The sequence below is a fragment of the Bos mutus genome, chromosome 28, assembly GCF_027580195.1.
Source record: "Bos mutus isolate GX-2022 chromosome 28, NWIPB_WYAK_1.1, whole genome shotgun sequence".
In the NCBI taxonomy this organism is placed as follows: domain Eukaryota; kingdom Metazoa; phylum Chordata; class Mammalia; order Artiodactyla; family Bovidae; genus Bos; species Bos mutus.
In genome coordinates, this window is record NC_091644.1 from 44666552 (window position 1) to 44686884 (window position 20333).

Sequence of the window (20333 nt, forward strand, 5' to 3'; positions counted from 1 at the left end):
CATGGAATTAAAGTATGGGGAGATTAGAATGGTAACCTTCATTTAGTGACTTATGGAAAGAGAAAAAAAAATCAAAGCAAAATGTAACTTCAACAAGGAATTGATGACTCTTGTTACTAGGGGAAGATGTTAATAAGAAACATAGATTGATAGAAGAAAGGATTTCAACTGATGCTAGTGTTTATGCTTAATTTTTCTAGAGCAAAGTCCATTGTTTATTAAACTAAAGTAAGCAAATATTACTTGAATAAGATGTGTAATGAGAAAGCAAAGTGATTTCATTTGATTTGCCTTGCAGTCAAAAATAGTTTCTAGCACCACACCTTCCTTAAGGTATTCTTCATCTCTGCATTTCTGAGAGTGTAAATCAGAGGGTTGAACATGGGAGGAATGATGATGTAGAAGAGAGCAAACACCTTTTCTTCTGGAAACGTTGTGGCCGGTCTAATGTAAATAAAGAAAGTAGGTGCAAAGCCCATGGTGGATGCATGTTGATGTATGGCAAAACCAATACAATATTGTAAAGTAAAAAAAAAAAAAAAATAAATTAAAAATAAAAAAACCACAACTGTGATGTGGGAACTACAGGTGGAAAGAGCTTTGTACCAGCTTTCTGTAGGGTAAGGCTTGATGGTATATAATATCAAAATGTAGGAAAGCATCACTACCACAAAGATCACCAACCCCATCATGCCTGCATTGGCCACCACTAAGATCCCAACTCCATAGGTGTCCTTGTTGGCCAGTTTCAGCAAAGGATACACGTCACAGAAATAGTGATCTATTTCATCGGGGCCACAGAAAGGTAAGTTAATGGTGAGGAGACCCTGGGGAAAGGAGTGCAGAAATTCCCCAGCACAACAAGCACTGACCATGGCACAGCGTCTGTGCCTGCTCATGATGACGGTGCAGTGCAGGGGCCTGCAGATGGCCACAAAGCAGTCAGAGGCCGTCATGGTGAGGATACAGACTTCAATCCCCCCAAAGAAATGCGTGGCAGAAAGTTGTGCCATGCAGTCTATGTATGAAATTGTGCTACTTTCTGCCAGCAAGTCAGTGACTAACTTGGGTGTCACTGTTGAGGTATAACACAGGTCTGATAGAGCAAGGTAATTAAGGAAGAAATACATGGGTTGACTATTTAGTTGACTGCATGTGATAGAAATCATTATGAGCAAGTTTCCCATCCAAATAGCTATGTAACAAAATAAGAATACTAGGAAGCACACATGTTTGATTTTCATGTTCTGGGAAAGTCCCAAGGGAATAAATTCAGTGATGTTACTGGTATATTTTATGGTCTAATGCAGTGAAGACTCAGTGAGTTTGCCTTAAAAATATATATGTATATATATATATATATATATATATAAAACATATTATATATAGAAATCTTGAAATCTTGCATGGTGTCAATCAGAGTGAGTGTTGGAGAAATACATTCATTTGGTAAATCAGCTTCCAACACTATACTTTTAAATAGTTAATTCTAAACCCCATATGATTAGCTTGCCATATAATACACCAGATCCAATTATTTTCTAGAGTGAAAGAGAATAGTATTAATAAGTACATTTGCTCAAGTATAAACAAACATGCACAGTCATCTTATGTATGGGATGAAAAGTGAGCTTAGGAAAGATACGTTTGTTTTCCTGAAGCAGCTTGTTTGCTTAGGAGATTCACACAACCAGACTTAAAGTGAAGGGAGTAAGGTAAGTTGTGCAATTTCAAGATAGAACCCTGTCTTTATTTAAAATATTTGTAATTTTCTTGTGGAACATTATTTTTTTTTAAATATTGCACTAAATTATTATTATATTTATCAATGTGTTGCTGGCACACAGGGCAAGTGACTCATTTGACTCACTGAATAAAAGCTATAGCAAACCTAGACAGCATAAGAGATATCACTTTGCCAACATAGGTCCACATAGTCAAAGCTTCAGTTTTTCCAGTAGTCATGTATGGATGTGAGAGTTGGAGCATAGAGAAGGCTGAGTGCGGAAGAATGGAGGCTTTCAAACTGTGATGTTGGAGAAGACTCTTGAGAGTCCAAACAGCAAGGATGACAAACAAGTCAATCAATCCTAAAGGAAATCAATCCTGAACATTCATTGGAATGACTGATGCTGAAGCTGAAGTTCCAATATTTTGGCCAACTGATGTGAAGACCTGACTCTCTGAAAAAGACCCTGATGCTGGGGAAGATTGAGGGCAGAGGGAAATGGTAATGACAGAGGATGAGATGGTTGGATGGCATCATCGACTCAATGGACATGAATCTGAGCAAACTCCAGGAGACAATGAAGGACAGGGAAGCCTGGCATGCTACATGTGGTCCATGTAGCAACAAAAAGTTGGACACACTTAAGACTGAACAAGAAAACGTCTTGATTCTGGGAAATAGACTGATATATTTACAAACATTGTGGAGAATAATAAAGAAAATACTGTATCAGGTGAACCAAAAGTGGCTGTGGCATTTCTTTTTAATTTAAATTATTAAAAGTAATAGTAATTATATGTAAAATTAAGAAACAAAGGTTGCCTAAAAGACTAATAACAGTAATAAGGAAATGAATCAAACACTCCCTTGATACAGATCAGGTTTCAATAATTTCTATAATAGAATATTTTGCAATTAGACTAATTATAATCTTTCTGCTTTGTTACCTTTTAGGTTACAATGATTTCTTCACAAATAATATATCCCCAAAAATATTTTTCAAAGTATCACATATATTATTAGTATTTCTATAATCAGAAAAATATGTAAAAGTACTTCCTTAAATAGCTTTAGTTTAGGTTGTAGATGCTTTCATTTCCAATTAATTTTCCATTATGCTTCTATAATTTATAAGCATATTTTTAGTCCAAAGTATCAAAGTAACAAAATGGGAAAATAATTAGAAAACTTAACTGGTTCCCTTTTTTTCCTCTTAAATGTTTCTCCTTGACAGCCTCCAACTTAATATCAGGGACTTCATACTCATGTTATTTAAATTATAACTTACATTTCCAAAACTCCCATGTTATTTCCAGTTTCCTTTGTTAATATTTGAGTTACTCATTTTATATATACAAGATCTTCATTTTCATATCTAAGTGATTTAAAGAGAACATTTCCTATCATAAACTACAAGGGCTAACATTGCTGCTAACACAAATTCATTATATATGACAACAAATTTTTCCTTTTTAATATGAGCATTTCTAGTGTAAATATAAATATTTCATGGTAGTGCAGGTAGAATTAGCAGGTACATACTATGAAATGGGCACTGATTATTTTCTCTTTCACTTTGTTTCTCTTCATATCATTATGTATAGATTGAGTATCCCATACACCATGATAAAAAAATAAACAAAAGTGTGCTGAAAGATTAACAGCTAAAAATGAAGCTATTACAACTCATATCAAATTGATTGTTATTGCAGGTCCTTCACAGACATAAAAGATAAGTAATGATAATAATACCTAATATTTCCTGGAAGCAGTTTTAAATATTTCACATTTATTGAACCATTAATCCTGATAAATGATCATTTTTTATCTCTCTTGCAAATAATGGAAGCCAAACAGTTAACAATTTGCATAAATACTGATAAATATTAAAGACTGTTTTTAGGTTCATTTTAATTTTTTTTCACTATCCGGATGTTGCTAATTTGGTTGTCAGGTACAAATTATGATTCTAGGGACATTTTTTTGTTGTTGTTCTTATTTCTTTCATAACCAAGTTGTCTCACATGACAAAAAGTCATGAATAAGTTAAATTTTTCCCGACAGCTTCAAAGTTTTCTCTTAACACCTGTACCAATTCTTGGCTAAACTAATACTATTTGCTCTCTGTTCATCCTGTTCTAATTCTTCCTTATTGAATTTGCTCTACCTTTACATTCCAGATCCTCTGCTGATATTAAGTTTTTCTATACTATAGCCTTCTGCTATTTCAATTAGTCAGTATATACATATTGTGCAGAGTAGCAAAGTAGGCAGAAGAGTGATGAATCTCTATACTAGTACATTCCCTTAACTTATTTTAACTGTAACCCTTTTTTTCTTTATTTTTTTTTCTCTTCTGTCTGAAGCATAATGTCTTTTTTTTTTTTTTTTTTTTTTTACTTTTCTCTTATATAGCCCCTATGTGACACAAATGCTATCATTTTCTCATGAATTTCTCAAACTCATACCAAAAGAAGTCTGCTTAACTTTGGCATCTTCTGAGGCATATGACAAGGGAATGAACATATGGAATCAGCATTTTTATAGATAAAATTTAATTTAAATGATATATGCAAAATTTATTTTTTTGTATTTGAAAGATATTATTATTTACTATAGCTTGATTGAAATTTTACCAGATGATTATATCACTAGATAAATTCTTTTATCTCTGAGTAAATGGTGGCAATGTTCTGAATGCAGTCAGAATCTTAACTGCATTGCTAAGATTAATGAATTTTAACATATAATCAGCTCACATGAATCCTGGTTCTAGGACTTTCCTGCTGTCCTTATAGAAATAGGAAATGCTCTTCTGATTTTTGAAAATAAAATAAAGTGAAATCATCTCTAGCATTTATATTGAATAGTGTTTTTTTTTTTTTCCTACACAAATGTTGTATCTCCTCTGTGGTTCTTGGAATGGAATGTACATATAAGCCTTCTGTTTGATTTCCAAAGGTGTTTAAATTAGGTGACCTGGGAGATTACATGAGTTGAGTGAACTCTGGGAGTTGGTGATGGACAGGGAGGCCTGGCATGCTGTGATTCATGGGGTCACAAAGAGTCGGACATGACTGAGAGACTGAACTAAACTGAACTGGGAGATAATAACCCCCAACCTCCCTGTCATCTTTTTTAAGGTTGAGACAGTTCCCCAAAGAAGATCTGGCCAAGTCTTGCCAGCTAATATGCCGCAGCTAATAATTGCTTATACTCTGAGGAGTTTGAGTACTAACTGAAAGCCCAATTTTGTTCAATACTGAGACTGTAAATCATGTTCTTTATGTTGAAACAAAATTTGAGGAAGCCAAAGGCCCAGATAATCAGAAATAAATTTTTATATATTTATTTATTGATATGGACCATTTTTTAAGTCTTTATTGAATTTGTTACAATATTGCTTCTGTTTTATGTTTGGGTATTGGTCATGTGGGATCTTAACTCCCTAATCCAGGGATTGAACCCACACTTTCTGCACTGGAAGGCAAAGTCTACTGAACTGTCAGGGAAGCCCCAGAACCAAGTTTTGAAGTTTGGTTTATTATAGAATAAACGGTTTGAAAAGAGAATGAAAAACATCTTGTGTGTTGCTTGAAATCTAAAGGACCCTCCGAACGTTACTAGTTGCTGTATTGTATAATTTAAAATTTCAATTTGTTTAAAATATGTGCTTATTGCAGTAGACACTTAACTGAATTGTCATCAGACGAGGCGGTCAAAGTAATGAGGATTTGAAGAAAATTAATTTATAATACAACATATACTATTTTAAAAAGTAATAACTGTGTGCTTAAATTGAATTTAACAGAGACTCTGGTTCAAGTGAGCTGTAGCTGTCCATGAGATCTCATTATATTTATAAACCTCTATTTCCATAGAATATACAAACTTCTATTTCCATAGAATTTTTATAGTTTCCTAGTGCAAAGAAATGTCATTGACATAATTTTTTCTGTTAATTTTTTCTTCCGACATTAATACAAACACTATCTTTCTTTTCATTAGTACTTACCCACTCAATATTCTTCCTTTACTTTTAACCATTTGGCATCTTTACTGTTGAGGTTAATCTCAGCTACATTTAAAAGTCTAGTCTGGGGGCTGGCGGGCAAAGTGGGAGGCACTGCAACTCGGCCAGAGGTGGCTGCTGCAGCTGCTGCCCTCTTTCCTGCCACTGCTTCTCCAGTCCCGTCAGTGGATACCCCACCAGCTACTGGGAATGGACAAGAGAGAGGAGGAGGAGGAGAAACTCCCACCGACCCACAGAGTGTGTCCCCCTGAATGGCAAGGTGTCGAGTGCTGGGAAGGAGAAGGAGCATGACTTCAGCAACTTCACCCATCATTTTAAATTGGGACCCCAAAAGTTTGGAAATCCTGACCCTAACAGTGGAGAGACTTTTGGAACCACTTGTTACAGAGATGGAGAAGTCTTGAGGCTACTGTAAGAATAAGACTGAAAACCAGAGGAAGGAGGCTTAAGTCCAAATCCTGAGACCACCAGAGAACTCCTGACTCCAGGGAACATTAATCAATAGGAGCTCATCAAATGCCTCCATACCTACACTCAAACCAAGCACCACACAAGGGCCAAAAGTTCCAGAGAAAGACACCAGTTCAGTTCAGTTCAGTTCAGTAGCTCAGTCATATCCAACTCTTTGTGACCAGGTGAATCGCAGCATGCCAGGCCTCCCTGTCCATCACCAACTCCTGGAGTTCATTCAGACTCATGTCCATTGAGTCAGTGATGCCATCCAGCCATCTCATCCTCTGTCGTCACCTTCTCCTCCTGCCCCCAATCCCTCCCAGCATCAGAGTCTTTTCCAATAAGTCAACACTTAGCATGAGGTGGCCAAGTACTGGAGTTTTAGCTTTAGCATCATTTCTTCCAAAGAAATCCCAGGGCTGATCTCCTTCAGAATGGACTGGTTGGATCTCCTTGTGGTCCAAGGGATTCTCAAGAGTCCTTTCCAACACCACAGTTCAAAAGCATCAATTCTTCGGCACTCAGCCTTCTTCACAGTCCAACTCTCACATCCATACATGACCACAGGAAAAACCATAGCCTTGACTAGACCGACCTTTGTTGGCAACATAATGTCTCTGCTTTTGAATATGCTATCTAGGTTGGTCATAACTTTCCTTCCAAGGAGTAAGTGTCTTTTCATTTCATGGCTGTAGTCACCATATGCAGTGATTTTGGAGGCCCCCAAAATAAAGCTTGACACTGTTTCCACTGTTTCCCCATCTATTTCCCATGAAGCTATGGGACCGGATGCCATGATCTTCATTTTCTGAATGTTGAGCTTTAAGCCAACTTTTTCACTCTCCACTTTCACTTTCATCAAGAGGCTTTTGAGTTCCTCTTCACTTTCTGCCATAAGGGTGTTGTCATCTGCATATCTGAGGTTATTGAGATTTCTCCCGGCAATCTTGATTCCAGCTTGTGCTTCTTCCAGTCCAGCGTTTCTCATGATGTACTCTGCATATAAGTTAAATAAGCAGGGTGACAGTATACAGCCTTGACGTACTCCTTTTCCTATTTGGAACCAGTCTGCTGTTCCATGTCCAGTTCTAACTGTTGTTTCCTGACCTGCATACAGATCTCAAGAGGCAGGTCAGGTGCTCTGGTATTCCCATCTCTTTCAGAATTTTCCACAGTTTATTGTGATCCACACAGTCAAAGGCTTTGGCAGAGTCAATAAAGCAGAAATAGATGTTTTTCTGGAACTCTCTTGCTTTTTTGATGATCCAGTGGATGTTGGCAATTTGGTCTCTGGTTCCTCTGCCTTTTCTAAAACCAGTTTGAACATCTCGAAGTTCACGTTTCACGTATTGGTGAAGTCTGGCTTGGAGAATTTTGAGCATTATTGTACTAGCATGTGAGATGACTGCAATTGTGTGGTAGTTTGAGCATTCTTTGACATTGCGTTTCTTTGGGATTTCACTGAACACTGACCTTTTCCAGTCCTGTGGCCACTGCTGAGTTTTCCAAATTTGCTGGCATATTGAGTGCAGCACTTTCACAGCATCATCTTTCAGGATTTGAAATAGCTCATCTGGAATTCCATCACCTCCACTAGCTTTGTTTATAGCGATGGTTCCTAAGGCCAAATTGACTTCACATTCGAGGATTTCTTGCTCTAGGTGAGTGATCACACCATCGTGATTATCTGCTATCTTTTTTGTACAGTTCTTCTATGTATTCTTGCCACCTCTTCTTAATATCTTCTGCTTCTGTTAGGTCCATTCCATTTCTGTCCTTTATCGAGCCCATCTTTGCATGAAATGTTCCCTTGGTATCTCTAATTTTCTTGAAGAGGTCTCTAGTCTTTCCCATTCTGTTGTTTTCCTCTATTTCTTTGCATTGGACGCTGAGGAAGGCTGTCTTATCTCTTCTTGCTATTCTTTGAAACTCTGCATTCAGATGCTTATATCTTTCCTTTTCTCCTTTGCTTTTCACTTCTCTTCTTTTCACAGCTATTTGTAAGGCCTCCCCAAACAGCCATTTCCCTTTTTTGCATTTCTTTCCCATGGGGATGGTCTTGATCCCTGTCTCCTGTACAATGTCACGAACCTCAGTCCATAGTTCATCAGGCACTCCATCTATCAGATCTAGGCCCTTAAATCTATTTCTCACCTCCACTGTATAATCATAAGGGACTTGATTTAGGTCATACCTGTATGGTCTAGTGGTTTTCCCTACTTTCTTCAACTTAAGTTTGAATTTGGCAATAAGGGGTTCATGATCTGAGCCACAGTCAGCTCCCGGTCTTGTTTTTGTTGACTGTATAGAGCTTCTACATCTTTGGCTGCAAAGAATATAATCAATCTGATTTTGGTGTTGACCATCTGGTGATGTCCATGTGTAGAGTCTTCTCTTGTGTTGTTGGAAGAGGGTGTTTGCTAATACCAGTGCCTTTTCTTGGCAAAACTCTATTAGTCTTTGCCCTGCTTCATTGCTTTTTCCAAGGCGAAGTTTGACTATTACTCCAGGTGTTTCTTGACTTCCTACTTTTGCATTCCAGTCCCCTATAATGAAAAGGACATCTTTTTGGGTGTTAGTTCTAAAAGGTCTTGTAGGTCTTCATAGAACCGTTCAACTTCAGCTTCTTCAGTGTTACTGGTTGGGGCATAGACTTGGATTACCTTGATATTGAATGGTTTGCCTTGGAAATGAGCAGAAATCATTCTGTAGTTTTTGAGATTGCATCCAAGTACTGCATTTTGGACTTTTTTGTTGACTATGATGGCTACTCCATTTCTTCTGAGGGATTCCTGCCCGCAGTAGTAGATATAATGGTCATCTGAGTTAAATTCACCCTTTGCAGTCCATTTTAGTTCGCTGAGTCCTAGAATGTCGACATCCAGTCTTGCCATCTCTTGTTGGACCACTTCCAATTTGCCTTGATTGATGAACCTCACATTCCAGTTTCCTATGCAATATTGCTATTTACAGCATTGGACCTTGCTTCTCTCACCAGTCACATCCACAGCTGGGTATTCTTTTTGCTTTGGCTCCATCCCTTCATTCTTTCTGGAGTTATTTCTCCACTGATCTCCTGTAGCATATTGGGCACCTACTGACCGGGGGAGTTCCTCTTTCAGTATCCTATCATTTTGCCTTTTCATACTGTTTATGGGGTTCTCAAGGCAACAGTACTGAAGAGGTTTGCCATTCCCTTCTCCAGTGGACCACATTCTGTCAGATCTCTCCACCATTCCCCGCCCATCTTGGTTTGGCCCATGTGAATGGCTTAGTTTCATTGAGAAACTAAGAGAAAGCATACCATGCAAATTATCCAGCAACACAGGAACATAGCCCTGAGATTCAAGATACAAATTGGTATTTGTTATCAATTTTGTACCTATAGTTTTTTTTTTTAATAATTTCTGTGACACTTTTTTATTTTTTCTTTTTCTTTTCCTCTGTTTCTTTCTCTTCTTCTTTTAAATAACATTGTATATCTGAAATTCCAAACTCTACTCTAGATTTTCAATTTATGCTTTTTGGTATTTGTTATCAATTTTGTACCTGTATTTTCTTTATAATTTTTGCGACCTTGTTTGTTTTTGTCTGTTCGTTTTTTTCTCTCTTTCTTTTCCTTCTTCTTTTCTTTATTTATTTATTTTTAATTTTTTTAAATTTTATTTTATTTTTAAACATTACATAATTGTATTAGTTTTGCCAAATATCAAAATGAATCTGCCACAGGTATACATGTGCTCCCCATCCTGAACCCTCCTCCCTCCTCCCTCCCCATACCATCCCTCTGGGTCGTCCCCGTGCACTAGCCCCAAGCATCCAGTATCGTGCATTGAACCTGGACTGGTTTCTCGTTTCATACATGATGTTCTACATGTTTCAATGCCATTCTCCCAAATCTTCCCACCCTCTCCCTCTCCCACGGAGTCCATAAGATTGTTCCATACATCAGTGTCTCTTTTGCTATCTCGTACACAGGGTTATTGTTACCATCTTTCTAAATTCCATATATATGCGTTAGTACACTGTATTGGTGTTTTTTCTTCTGGCTTACTTCACTCTGTATAATAGGCTCCAGTTTCATCCACTTCATTAGAACTGATTCAAATGAATTCTTTTTAATGGCTGAGTAATACTCCATTGTGTATATGTACCACAGCTTTCTTAGCCATTCATCTGCTGATGGACATCTAGGTTGCTTCCATGTCCTGGCTATTATAAACAGTGCTGCAATGAACATTGGGGTACACGTGTCTCTTTCCCTTCTGGTTTCCTCAGTGTGTATGTCCAGCAGTGGGATTGCTGGATCATAAGGCAGTTCTATTTCCAGTTTTTTAAGGAATCTCCACACTGTTCTCCATAGTGGCTGTACTAGTTTGCATTCCCACCAACAGTGTAAGAGGGTTCCCTTTTCTCCACACCCTCTCCAACATTTATTATTTGTAGATTTTTGGATCACAGCCATTCTGACTGGTTTGAAATGGTACCTCATATTGGTTTTGATTTGCATTTCTCTGATAATGAGTGATGTTGAGCATCTTTTCATGTGTTTGTTAGCCATCTGTATGTCTTCTTTGGAGAAATGTCTATTTAGTTCTTTGGCCCATTTTTTGATTGGGTCATTTATTTTTCTGGAGTTGAGCTGTGGGAGTTGCTTATATATTTTTGAGATTAGTTGTTTGTCAGTTGTTTCATTTGCTATTATTTTCTCCCATTCTGAAAGCTGTCTTTTCACCTTACTGATAGTTTCCTTTGATGTGCAGAAGCTTTTAAGGTTAATTAGGTCTCATTTGTTTATTTTTGCTTTTATTTCCGCTATTCTGGGAGGTGGGTCATAGAGGATCCTGCTGTGATGTATGTCAGAGAGTGTTTTGCCTATGTTCTCCTCTAGGAGTTTTATAGTTTCTGGTCTTATGTTTAGATCTTTAATCCATTTTGAGTTTATTTTTGTGTATGGAGTTAGAAAGTGTTCTAGTTTCATTCTTTTACAAGTGGTTGACCAGTTTTCCCAGCACCACTTGTTAAAGAGATTGTTTTTAATCCATTGTATATTCTTGCCTCCTTTGTCAAGGTTAAGGTGTCCATATGTGCGTGGATTTATCTCTGGGCTTTCTATTTTGTTCCATTGATCTATATTTCTGTCTTTGTGCCAGTACCATACTGTCTTGATGACTGTGGCTTTGTAGTAGAGCCTGAAGTCAGGTAGGTTGATTCCTCCAGTTCCATTCTTCTTTCTCAAGATAGCTTTGGCTATTCGAGGTTTTTTTGTATTTCCATACAAATTGTGAAATTATTTGTTCTAGCTCTGTGAAGAATTCTGTTGGTAGCTTGATAGGGATTGCATTGAATCTATAAATTGCTTTGGGTAGTATACTCATTTTCACTATATTGATTCTTCCAATCCATGAACATGGTATATTTCTCCATCTATTAGTGTCCTCTTTGATTTCTTTCACCAGTGTTTTATAGTTTTTCTATATATAGGTCTTTAGTTTCTTTAGGTAGATATATTCCTAAGTATTTTATTCTTTCTGTTGCAATGGTGAATGGAATTGTTTCCTTAATTTCTCTTTCTGTTTTCTCATTATTAGTGTATAGGAATGCAAGGGATTTCTGTGTGTTGATTTTATATCCTGCAACTTTACTATAGTCATTGATTAGTTCTAGTAGTTTTCTGGTGGAGTCTTTAGGGTTTTCTATGTAGAGGATCATGTCATCTGCAAACAGTGAGAGTTTTACTTCTTCTTTTCCAATTTGGATTCCTTTTATTTATTTTTCTGCTCTGATTGCTGTGGCCAAAACTTCCAAAATTATGTTGAATAGTAATGGTGAAAGTGGGCACCCTTGTCTTGTTCCTGACTTTAGAGGAAATGCTTTCAATTTTTCACCATTGAGGATAATGTTGCTGTGGGTTTGTCATATATAGCTTTTATTATGTTGAGGTATGTTTCTTCTATTCCTGCTTTCTGGAGAGTTTTTATCATAAATGGGTGTTGAATTTTGTCAAAGGCTTTCTCTGCATCTATTAAGATAATCATATGGTTTTTATTTTTCAATTTGTTAATGTGGTGTATAACATTGATTGACTTGCGGATATTGAAGAATCCTTGCATCCCTGGGATAAAGCCCACTTGGTCATGGTGTATGATCTTTTTGATGTGTTGTTGGATTCTGATTGCTAGAATTTTGTTAAGGATTTTTGCATCAATGTTCATCAGTGATATTGGCCTTTAGTTTTCATTTTTCGGGGGATCTTTGTCAGGTTTTGGTATTAGGGTGATGGTGGCCTCATAGAATGAGTTTGGAAGTTTACCTTCCTCTGCAATTTTCTGGAAGAGTTTGAGCAGGATAGGTGTTAGCTCTTCTCTAAATTTTTGGTAGAATTCAACTGTGAAGCCATCTGGACCCGGGCTTTTGTTTGCTGGAAGATTTTTGATTACAATTTCAATTTCCGTGCTTGTGATGGGTCTGTTAAGATTTTCTATTTCTTCCTGGTCGAGTTTTGCAAAGTTGTACTTTTCTAAGAATTTGTCCATTTCTTCCACGTTGTCCATTTTATTGGCATATAATTGTTGATAGTAGTCTCTTATGATCCTTTGTATTTCTGTGTTGTCTGTTGTGATCTCTCCATTTTCATTTCTAATTTTGTTGATTTGATTTTTCTCCCTTTGTTTCTTGATGAGTCTGGCTAATGGTTTGTCAATTTTATATATCCTTTCAAAGAACCAGCTTTTGATTTTGTTGATTTTTGCTATGGTCTCTTTTGTTTCTTTTGCATTTATTTCTGCTCTAATTTTTATGATTTCTTTCCTTCTACTAACCCTGGGGTTCTTCATTTCTTCCTTTTCTAGTTGCTTTAGGTGTAGAGTTAGGTTATTTATTTGACTTTTTTTCTTGTTTCTTGAGGTGTGCCTGTATTGCTATGAACTTTCCCCTTAGGACTGCTTTTACCGTGTCCCACAGGTTTTGGGTTGTTGTGTTTTCGTTTTCATTCGTTTCTATGCAAATTTTGATTTCTTTTTTGATTTCTTCTGTGATTTGTTGGTTATTCAACAGCGTGTTGTTCAGCCTCCATATGTTGGAGTTTTTAATAGTTTTTCTCCTGTAATTGATATCTAATCTTACTGCATTGTGGTCAGAAAAGATGCTTGGAATGATTTCTATTTTTTTGAATTTACCAAGGCTAGCTTTATGGCCCAGGATGTGATCTATCCTGGAGAAAGTTCCATGTGCGCTTGAGAAAAAGGTGAAATTCATTGTTTTGGGATGAAATGTCCTATAGATATCAATTAGGTCTAACTGGTCTATTGTATCATTTAAAGTTTGTGTTTTCTTGTCAATTTTCTGTTTAGTTGATCTATCCATAGGTGTGAGTGGGGTATTAAAGTCTCCCACTATTATTGTGTTATTGTTAATTTCTCCTTTCATACTTGTTAGCATTTGTCTTACATACTGTGGTGCTCCCCTGTTGGGTGCATATATATTTATAACTGTTATATCTTCTTCTTGGATTGATCCTTTGATCATTATGTAGTGACCTTCTTTGTCTCTTTTCACAGCCTTTGTTTTAAAGTCTATTTTATCTGATATGAGTATTGCTACTCCTGCTTTCTTTTGGTCCCTATTTGCATGGAAAATCTTTTTCCAGCCCTTCACTTTCGGTCTGTATGTGTCCCCTGTTTTGAGGTGGGTCTCTTGTAGACAACATATGTAGGGGTCTTGTTTTTGTATCCATTCAGCCAGTCTTTGTTTTTTGGTTGGGGCATTCAACCCATTTACGTTTAAGGTAATTACTGATTAAGTATGATCCCGTTGCAATTTACTTTATTGTTTTGGGTTCGAACTTATACTGTTTTTGTGTTTCCTGTCTAGAGAATATCCTTTAGTATTTGTTGGAGAGCTGGTTTGGTGGTGCTGAATTCTCTCAGCTTTTGCTTGTCTGTAAAGCTTTTGATTTCTCCTTCATACTTGAATGAAACCCTTGCTGGGTACAATAATCTGGGCCGCAGGTTATTTTCTTTCATCATTTTAATTATGTCTTGCCATTCCCTCCTGGCTTGAAGAGTTTCTATTGAAAGATCAGCTGTTATCCTTATGGGAATTCCCTTGTGTGTTATTTGTTGTTTTTCCCTTGCTGCTTTTAATATTTGTTCTTTGTGTTTCATCTTTGCTAATTTGATTAATATGTGTCTTGGGGTGTTTTGCCTTGGGTTTATCCTGTTTGGGACTCTCTAGGTTTCTTGGACTTGGGTGATTATTTCCTTCCCCATTTAAGGGAAGTTTTCAACTATTATCTCCTCAAGTATTTTCTCATGGTCTTTTTTTTTGTCTTCTTCTTCTGGAACCGCTATGATTCAAATGTTGTAGCGTTTAATATTGTCCTGGAGGTCTCTGAGATTGTCCTCATTTCTTTTAATTTGTTTTTCTTTTATCCTCTCTGATTCATTTATTTCTACCATTCTATCTTCTAATTCCCTAATCCTATCTTCTGCCTCTGTTATTCTACTATTTGTTGCCTCCAGAGTGTTTTTAATCCCATTTATTGTATTATTCGTTATATATTGACTCTCTTTTATTTCTTCTAGGTCCTTGTTAAACCTTTCTTGCATCTTCTCAATCCTTGTCTCCAGGCTATTTATCTGTGAGTCCATTTTGATTTCAAGATTTTGGATCAATTTCACTATCATTATTCGGAATTCTTTATCAGGTAGATTCCCTATCTCTTCCTCTTTTGTTTGGTTTAGTGGGCATTTATCCTGTTCCTTTATCTGCTGGGTATTCCTCTGTCTCTTCATCTTGTTTAAATTGCTGAGTTTGGGGTGTCCTTTCTGTATTCTGGCAGTTTGTGGAGTTCTCTTTATTGTGGCTTTTCCTCGCTGTGTATGGGTTTGTACAGGTGACGTGTCAAGGTTTCCTAGTTAGGGAAGCTTGTGTCGGTGTTCTTGTGGGTGGAGCTGTATTTCTTCTCTCTGGAGTGCATTGAAATGTCCAGCAATGAGTTATGAGATGTCTATGGTTTTGGGGTGACTTTGGGCAGCTTGTATCTTGAAGCTCAGAGCTGTGCTCCTTTGTTGCTGGAGAATTTGCTTGGTATGTCTTGCCCTGGAACTTGTTGGCCCTTGTGTGGTACTTGGTTTCAGTGTCAGTATGGAGGCGTTTGATGAGCTCCTGTCAATTAATGTTCCTTGGAGTCAGGAGTTCCCTGGAGTCAGGGTTTGGATTTAAGCCTCCTGCTTCCAGTTATCGGTCTTATTTTTACAGTAGTTTCAAAACTTCTCCTTCTATACAGCACCATTGATAAAACATCTACGTTAAAGATGAAAAGTTTCTCTACTGTGAGGGTCACTCAGAGAGGTTCACAGCATTTCATGGAGAAGATAAGAGGGAGGAGGGAGTTAGAGGTGACCCAAATGAGATGAGGTGGAATCAATAGTGGAGAGAGTGGGGTAGCCAGTAGTCACTTTCTTATGTGCACTCCACAACTGGACCACTCAGAGATGTTCACGGAGTTATACAGAGAAGAGAAGAAGGAGGAAGGAGACAGAGGTGGCCAGAGGGATAAAAGGGGGTAATGAAAAGGAGGGAGACAGATCCAGCCAGTAATCAGTTCCCTAAGTGTTCTCCACCATCTGGAACACACATAAACTCACAGAGTTGGGTAGAGTAGAGAGGGGTTAGGGAGGAGACACAGGCAACCTGGTGGAGAAAAAGGAGAGTCCAAAGGGAGAGAGAGCAGTCAAGCCAGTAATCTCGCTCCCTAGTGAAAAATGGGTCCTGAAGATTGGGTTCTTAAAGGTAAAAAATTGGTAACAAATACATAAAAGCAAAAATTAAAAATCTAGAGTAGAGTTTCGATTTCAAAAATACGATGTTAAAGAAAAGAAGAAGGAAAAGAAAGAGAGAAAAAACGAACAAAGAAAAACAAACAAGGTCGCAAAAATTATAAAGAAAATACAGGTACAAAATTGATAACTAATACCAAAAAGCAAAAATTAAAAATCTAGAGTAGAGTTTGGAATTTCAAAAATACAATGTTAAAAAAAAGGAAGAAGAAACATAAAGAGAGAAAACAAACAAAAACAATGTCGCAAAAATTATAAAGAAAACACAGGTATAAATTTGATATCAAATACAAAAAAGCATAAATTAAAAATCTAGAGTAGAGTTTGGAATTTCAGATATACAATGTTATATGAAAGAAGAAGAGAATGAAACAGGAAAAAAGTCACAGAAATTATAAAAAAAAACTGTAGGTACAAAATTGATAACATATACCAAAAAGCTAAAATTAAAAAACTAGAGTAGAGTTTGGAATTTCAAAAATACAATGTTAAAGAAAAAAAGAAGAAAAAGAAAAGGTCAAAATTATAAAATATATATATATATGAAGTTTGCTGAAGAAGAAAAAAAAATAGGATCTTTTTTTTTTTTTTTGCAAAGTAATAGGTTATAAAAGTGAAAATTAAAGGACCAATAGAGGACTTAAAAAATTTTTTTAATTAAAAAAAGAAAGAAAGAAAGAAAGAATGATAGTAAAAATATATCTAGGACTTTCTCTGGTTTTGTTGTATTGTGGGTTCAGTTCATTTTTGGCTAGTTCCTTGGTCTGACTTATATTTCTCAAGATCTATAGGCCCCTTCCTATGTAGTCCATAGTAACCACGGGGTTTTAATCTATTGCCCGTAGCTTCCAAGGCGTTTCCCTCTGTTATAACTTCTTCTGTTTGCTGGTCTCTTCAGTGTCTGGCTTCCGCCCTGACACAAAGGGGACGGTGGGGGAAACTTTTTTTTTTTTTTAGGCTCACTTGTTCAGTTGCGCTGTAGGGAGGGAGGGAGGGATGCTGCAAACAAATAACACTGGCGTGCGCTCGCAGTGCCTCAGCCACACTGGGTCTGCCCCCGCTCATGGTGCGTGTAGCCTCCCTGCCCACACTGCTCGGGCTCTAGGTTGTTCCGCCGAGAACAATCCGAGGCCGGCCCTGGGCTGCATGTACCTCCCAGGTCCAAGCCGCTCAGGTTCAGGCACTCGGGTAGTCCTCAGAGGCGCAGACTCAGTTGGGCCTGCATTTTGTGCTCTTCCCAGGTCCGAGCAGCTCAGGTGATGAGGTGTTTGGCGAACGCCAATGCTGCGACTTATAGCCTCCCGCCACTCGGTTATCTGGGTGTAAAACCGGCACACCTTCTCAGGTGGATGTTGACTGTCCAGACCCCCAAGAAGTTTTAGTTAGCAAAGAAGCCTGCTTACAGTTTTATAGATAATGTCTCTCTGGGGCTGCGATTGCCCCCTTCTGGCTCTGGCTGCCTGTCACCGGAGGGGGAAGGTCTGCAGCCGACTATCTATGTTCAGTCCTTTGTTCCGTGCGCGGGACTGGCGGTGTCTTAGGTTGGGGCTGGCTTTTCGCGTGGTAGATATCCCAAAGTCTGGTTTGCTAGCCCAAATTATTTCGCTCAGATAGTGCTCAGGGTATTCAGGCCAGATTCTTACTCTAAGCGATGCATCCCGCGCCGCACCTCCCTGCCCAGCCCCCGCTTGCTAATGGCGTGTGCAGGCATCTGCGCTGCTTCTCCACTGGGGGAGTTACCGTAGGGCTCGCAATCTGCGAGTTTTAATTGTTTATTTTTTCTCCCTGTTATGTTGCCCTCTGTGCTTCCAAAGCTTGCCACAGATTCGGCAGTGAGAAGGTTTCCTGGTGTTTGGAAACTCCTCTCTTTTTAAGACTCCCTTCCTGGGACGGAACTCCGTTCCTCCCTCTTTTGTCTCTTTTTTTGTCTTTTATATTTTTTCCTACCTCCTTTCGAAGAGTTGGGTTGCTTTTCTGGGTGCCTGATGTCCTCTGCCGGCATTCAGAAGTTGTTTTGTGGAATTTACTCGACATTTAAATGCTCTTTTGATGAACTCGTGGGGGAGAAAGTGTTCTCCCCGTCCTACTCCTCTGCCATCTTGGCTCCTCCCCCTCTTCTTTTCTTTAACATCGTATTTTTGAAATTCCAAACTCTACACTAGATTTTTAATTTTTTCTTTTATGTATTTGTTACCAATTTTGTACCTTTAAGAACCCAATCTTCAGTACCCATTTTTCACTAGAGAGCGGGATTACTGGCTTAACTGCTCTCTCTCCCTTTGGACTCTCCTTTTTCTCCACCAGGTCGCCTGTGTCTCCTCCCTAACCCCTCTCTACTCTACCCAACTCTGTGAATTTCTGTGTGTTCCAGATGGTGGAGAACACTTAGGGAACTGATTACTGGCTGGATCTGTCTCTCTCCTTTTCATTCCCCCCCTTTATCCTCCTGGCCACCTCTGTCTCCTTCCTCCCTCTTCTCTTCTCCACGTAACGCTGTGAACCTCTCTGGGTGTCGCTCACTGTGGAGAAACTTTTCATCTTTAACCTAGATGTTTTATCAATGGTGCTGTATAGAAGGAGAAGCTCTGAAACTATGGTAAAAATAAGACTGATAACTGGAAGCAGGAGGCTTAAGTCCAAACCCTGATTCCAGGGAGCTCCTGACTCCAAGGAACATTAATTGACAGGAGCTCATCAAATGCCTCCATACCAGCACTGAAACCAAGTACCACACAAGGGCCAACAAGTTCCAGGGCAAGACATACCAAGCAAATTCTCCAGCAACAGGGAACACAGCCCTGAGCTCCAAGATACAGGCAGCCCAAAGTCACCCCAAAACCATAGACATCCCATAACTCATTACTGGACATTTCACTGCACTCCGGAGGGAAGAAACACAGCTCCACCCACCAGAACACCGCCACAAGCTTCCCTAACCAAGAAACCTTGACAAGCCACCTGTACAAACTCACACAGAGCGAGGAAATGCCACAATAAAGAGAACTCCACAAACTGCCAGAATACAGAAAGGACACCCCAAACTCAGCAATTTAAACAAGATGAAGAGACAGAGGAATACCCAGCAGATAAAGGAACAGGATAAATGCCCACCAAACCAAACAAAAGAGGAAGAGATAGGGAATCTACCTGATAAAGAATTCCGAATAATGATAGTGAAATTGATCCAAAATCTTGAAATCAAAATGGACTCACAGATAAATAGCCTGGAGACAAGGATTGAGAAGATGCAAGAAAGGTTTAACAAGGACCTAGAAGAAATAAAAGAGAGTCAATATATAAGGAATAATGCAATAAATGGAATTAAAAACACTCTGGAGGCAACAAATAGTAGAATAACAGAGGCAGAAGATAGGATTAGGGAATTAGAAGATAGAATGGTAGAAATAAACGAATCAGAGAGGATAAAAGAAAAACAAATTAAAAGAAATGAGGACAATCTCAGAGACCTCCAGGACAATATTAAATGCTACAATATTCAAATCATAGGGGTTCCAGAAGAAGAAGACAAAAAGAAAGACCATGAGAAAATACTTGAAGAGATAATAGTTGAAAACTTCCCTTAAATGGGGAAGGAAATAACCACCCAAGTCCAAGAAACCCAGAGAGTCCCAAACAGGATAAACCCAAGGCAAAACACCCCAAGACACATATTAATCAAATTAGCAAAGATGAAACACAAAGAACAAATATTAAAAGCAGCAAGGGAAAAACAACAAATAACACACAAGGGAATTCCCATAAGGATAACAGCTGATCTTTCAATAGAAACTCTTCAAGCCAGGAGGGAATGGCAAGACATACTTAAAGTGATGAAAGAAAATAACCTGCGGCCCAGATTATTGTACCCAGCAAGGATCTCATTCAAATATGAAGGAGAAATCAAAAGCTTTTCAGACAAGCAAAAGATGAGAGAATTCAGCACCATCAAACCAGCTCTCCAACAAATACTAAAGGATATTCTCTAGACAGGAAACACAAAAATGGTGTATAAATCGAACCCAAAACAATAAAGTAAATGGCAATGGGGTCATACTTATCAGTAATTACCTTAAACGTAAATGGGTTGAATGCCCCAACCAAAAAACAAAGACTGGCTGAATGGATACAAAAACAAGACCCCTACATATGTTGTCTACAAGAGACCCACCTCAAAACAGGGGACACATACAGACCGAAAGTGAAGGGCTGGAAAAAGATTTTCCATGCAAATAGGGACCAAAAGAAAGCAGGAGTAGCAATACTCATATCAGATAAA

General features: G+C 38.2%; 1 protein-coding gene across 1 annotated transcript; it reads right to left on the bottom strand.

The window, feature by feature from the left end:
- Nucleotides 1-311: 311 nt before the first annotated feature.
- LOC102282047 (olfactory receptor 4P4) lies at nucleotides 312-9065 on the bottom strand. The gene is made up of 3 exons (XM_070364861.1): nucleotides 9052-9065; nucleotides 556-1284; nucleotides 312-474 (listed from the first exon to the last, which is right to left on the bottom strand). The coding sequence occupies exons 1-3, from the start codon at nucleotides 9063-9065 to the stop codon at nucleotides 312-314; spliced, it is 906 nt and encodes a 301-aa protein (XP_070220962.1).
- Between the last annotated feature and the right edge of the window lie 11268 nt (nucleotides 9066-20333).

Coding starts and splice junctions, on each gene's coding strand:
- LOC102282047 (XM_070364861.1), bottom strand. Junction 475..555: donor ATCACAGTTGTGGTTTTTTT/ATTTTTAATTTA, acceptor ATCCACCATGGG/CTTTGCACCTACTTTCTTTA.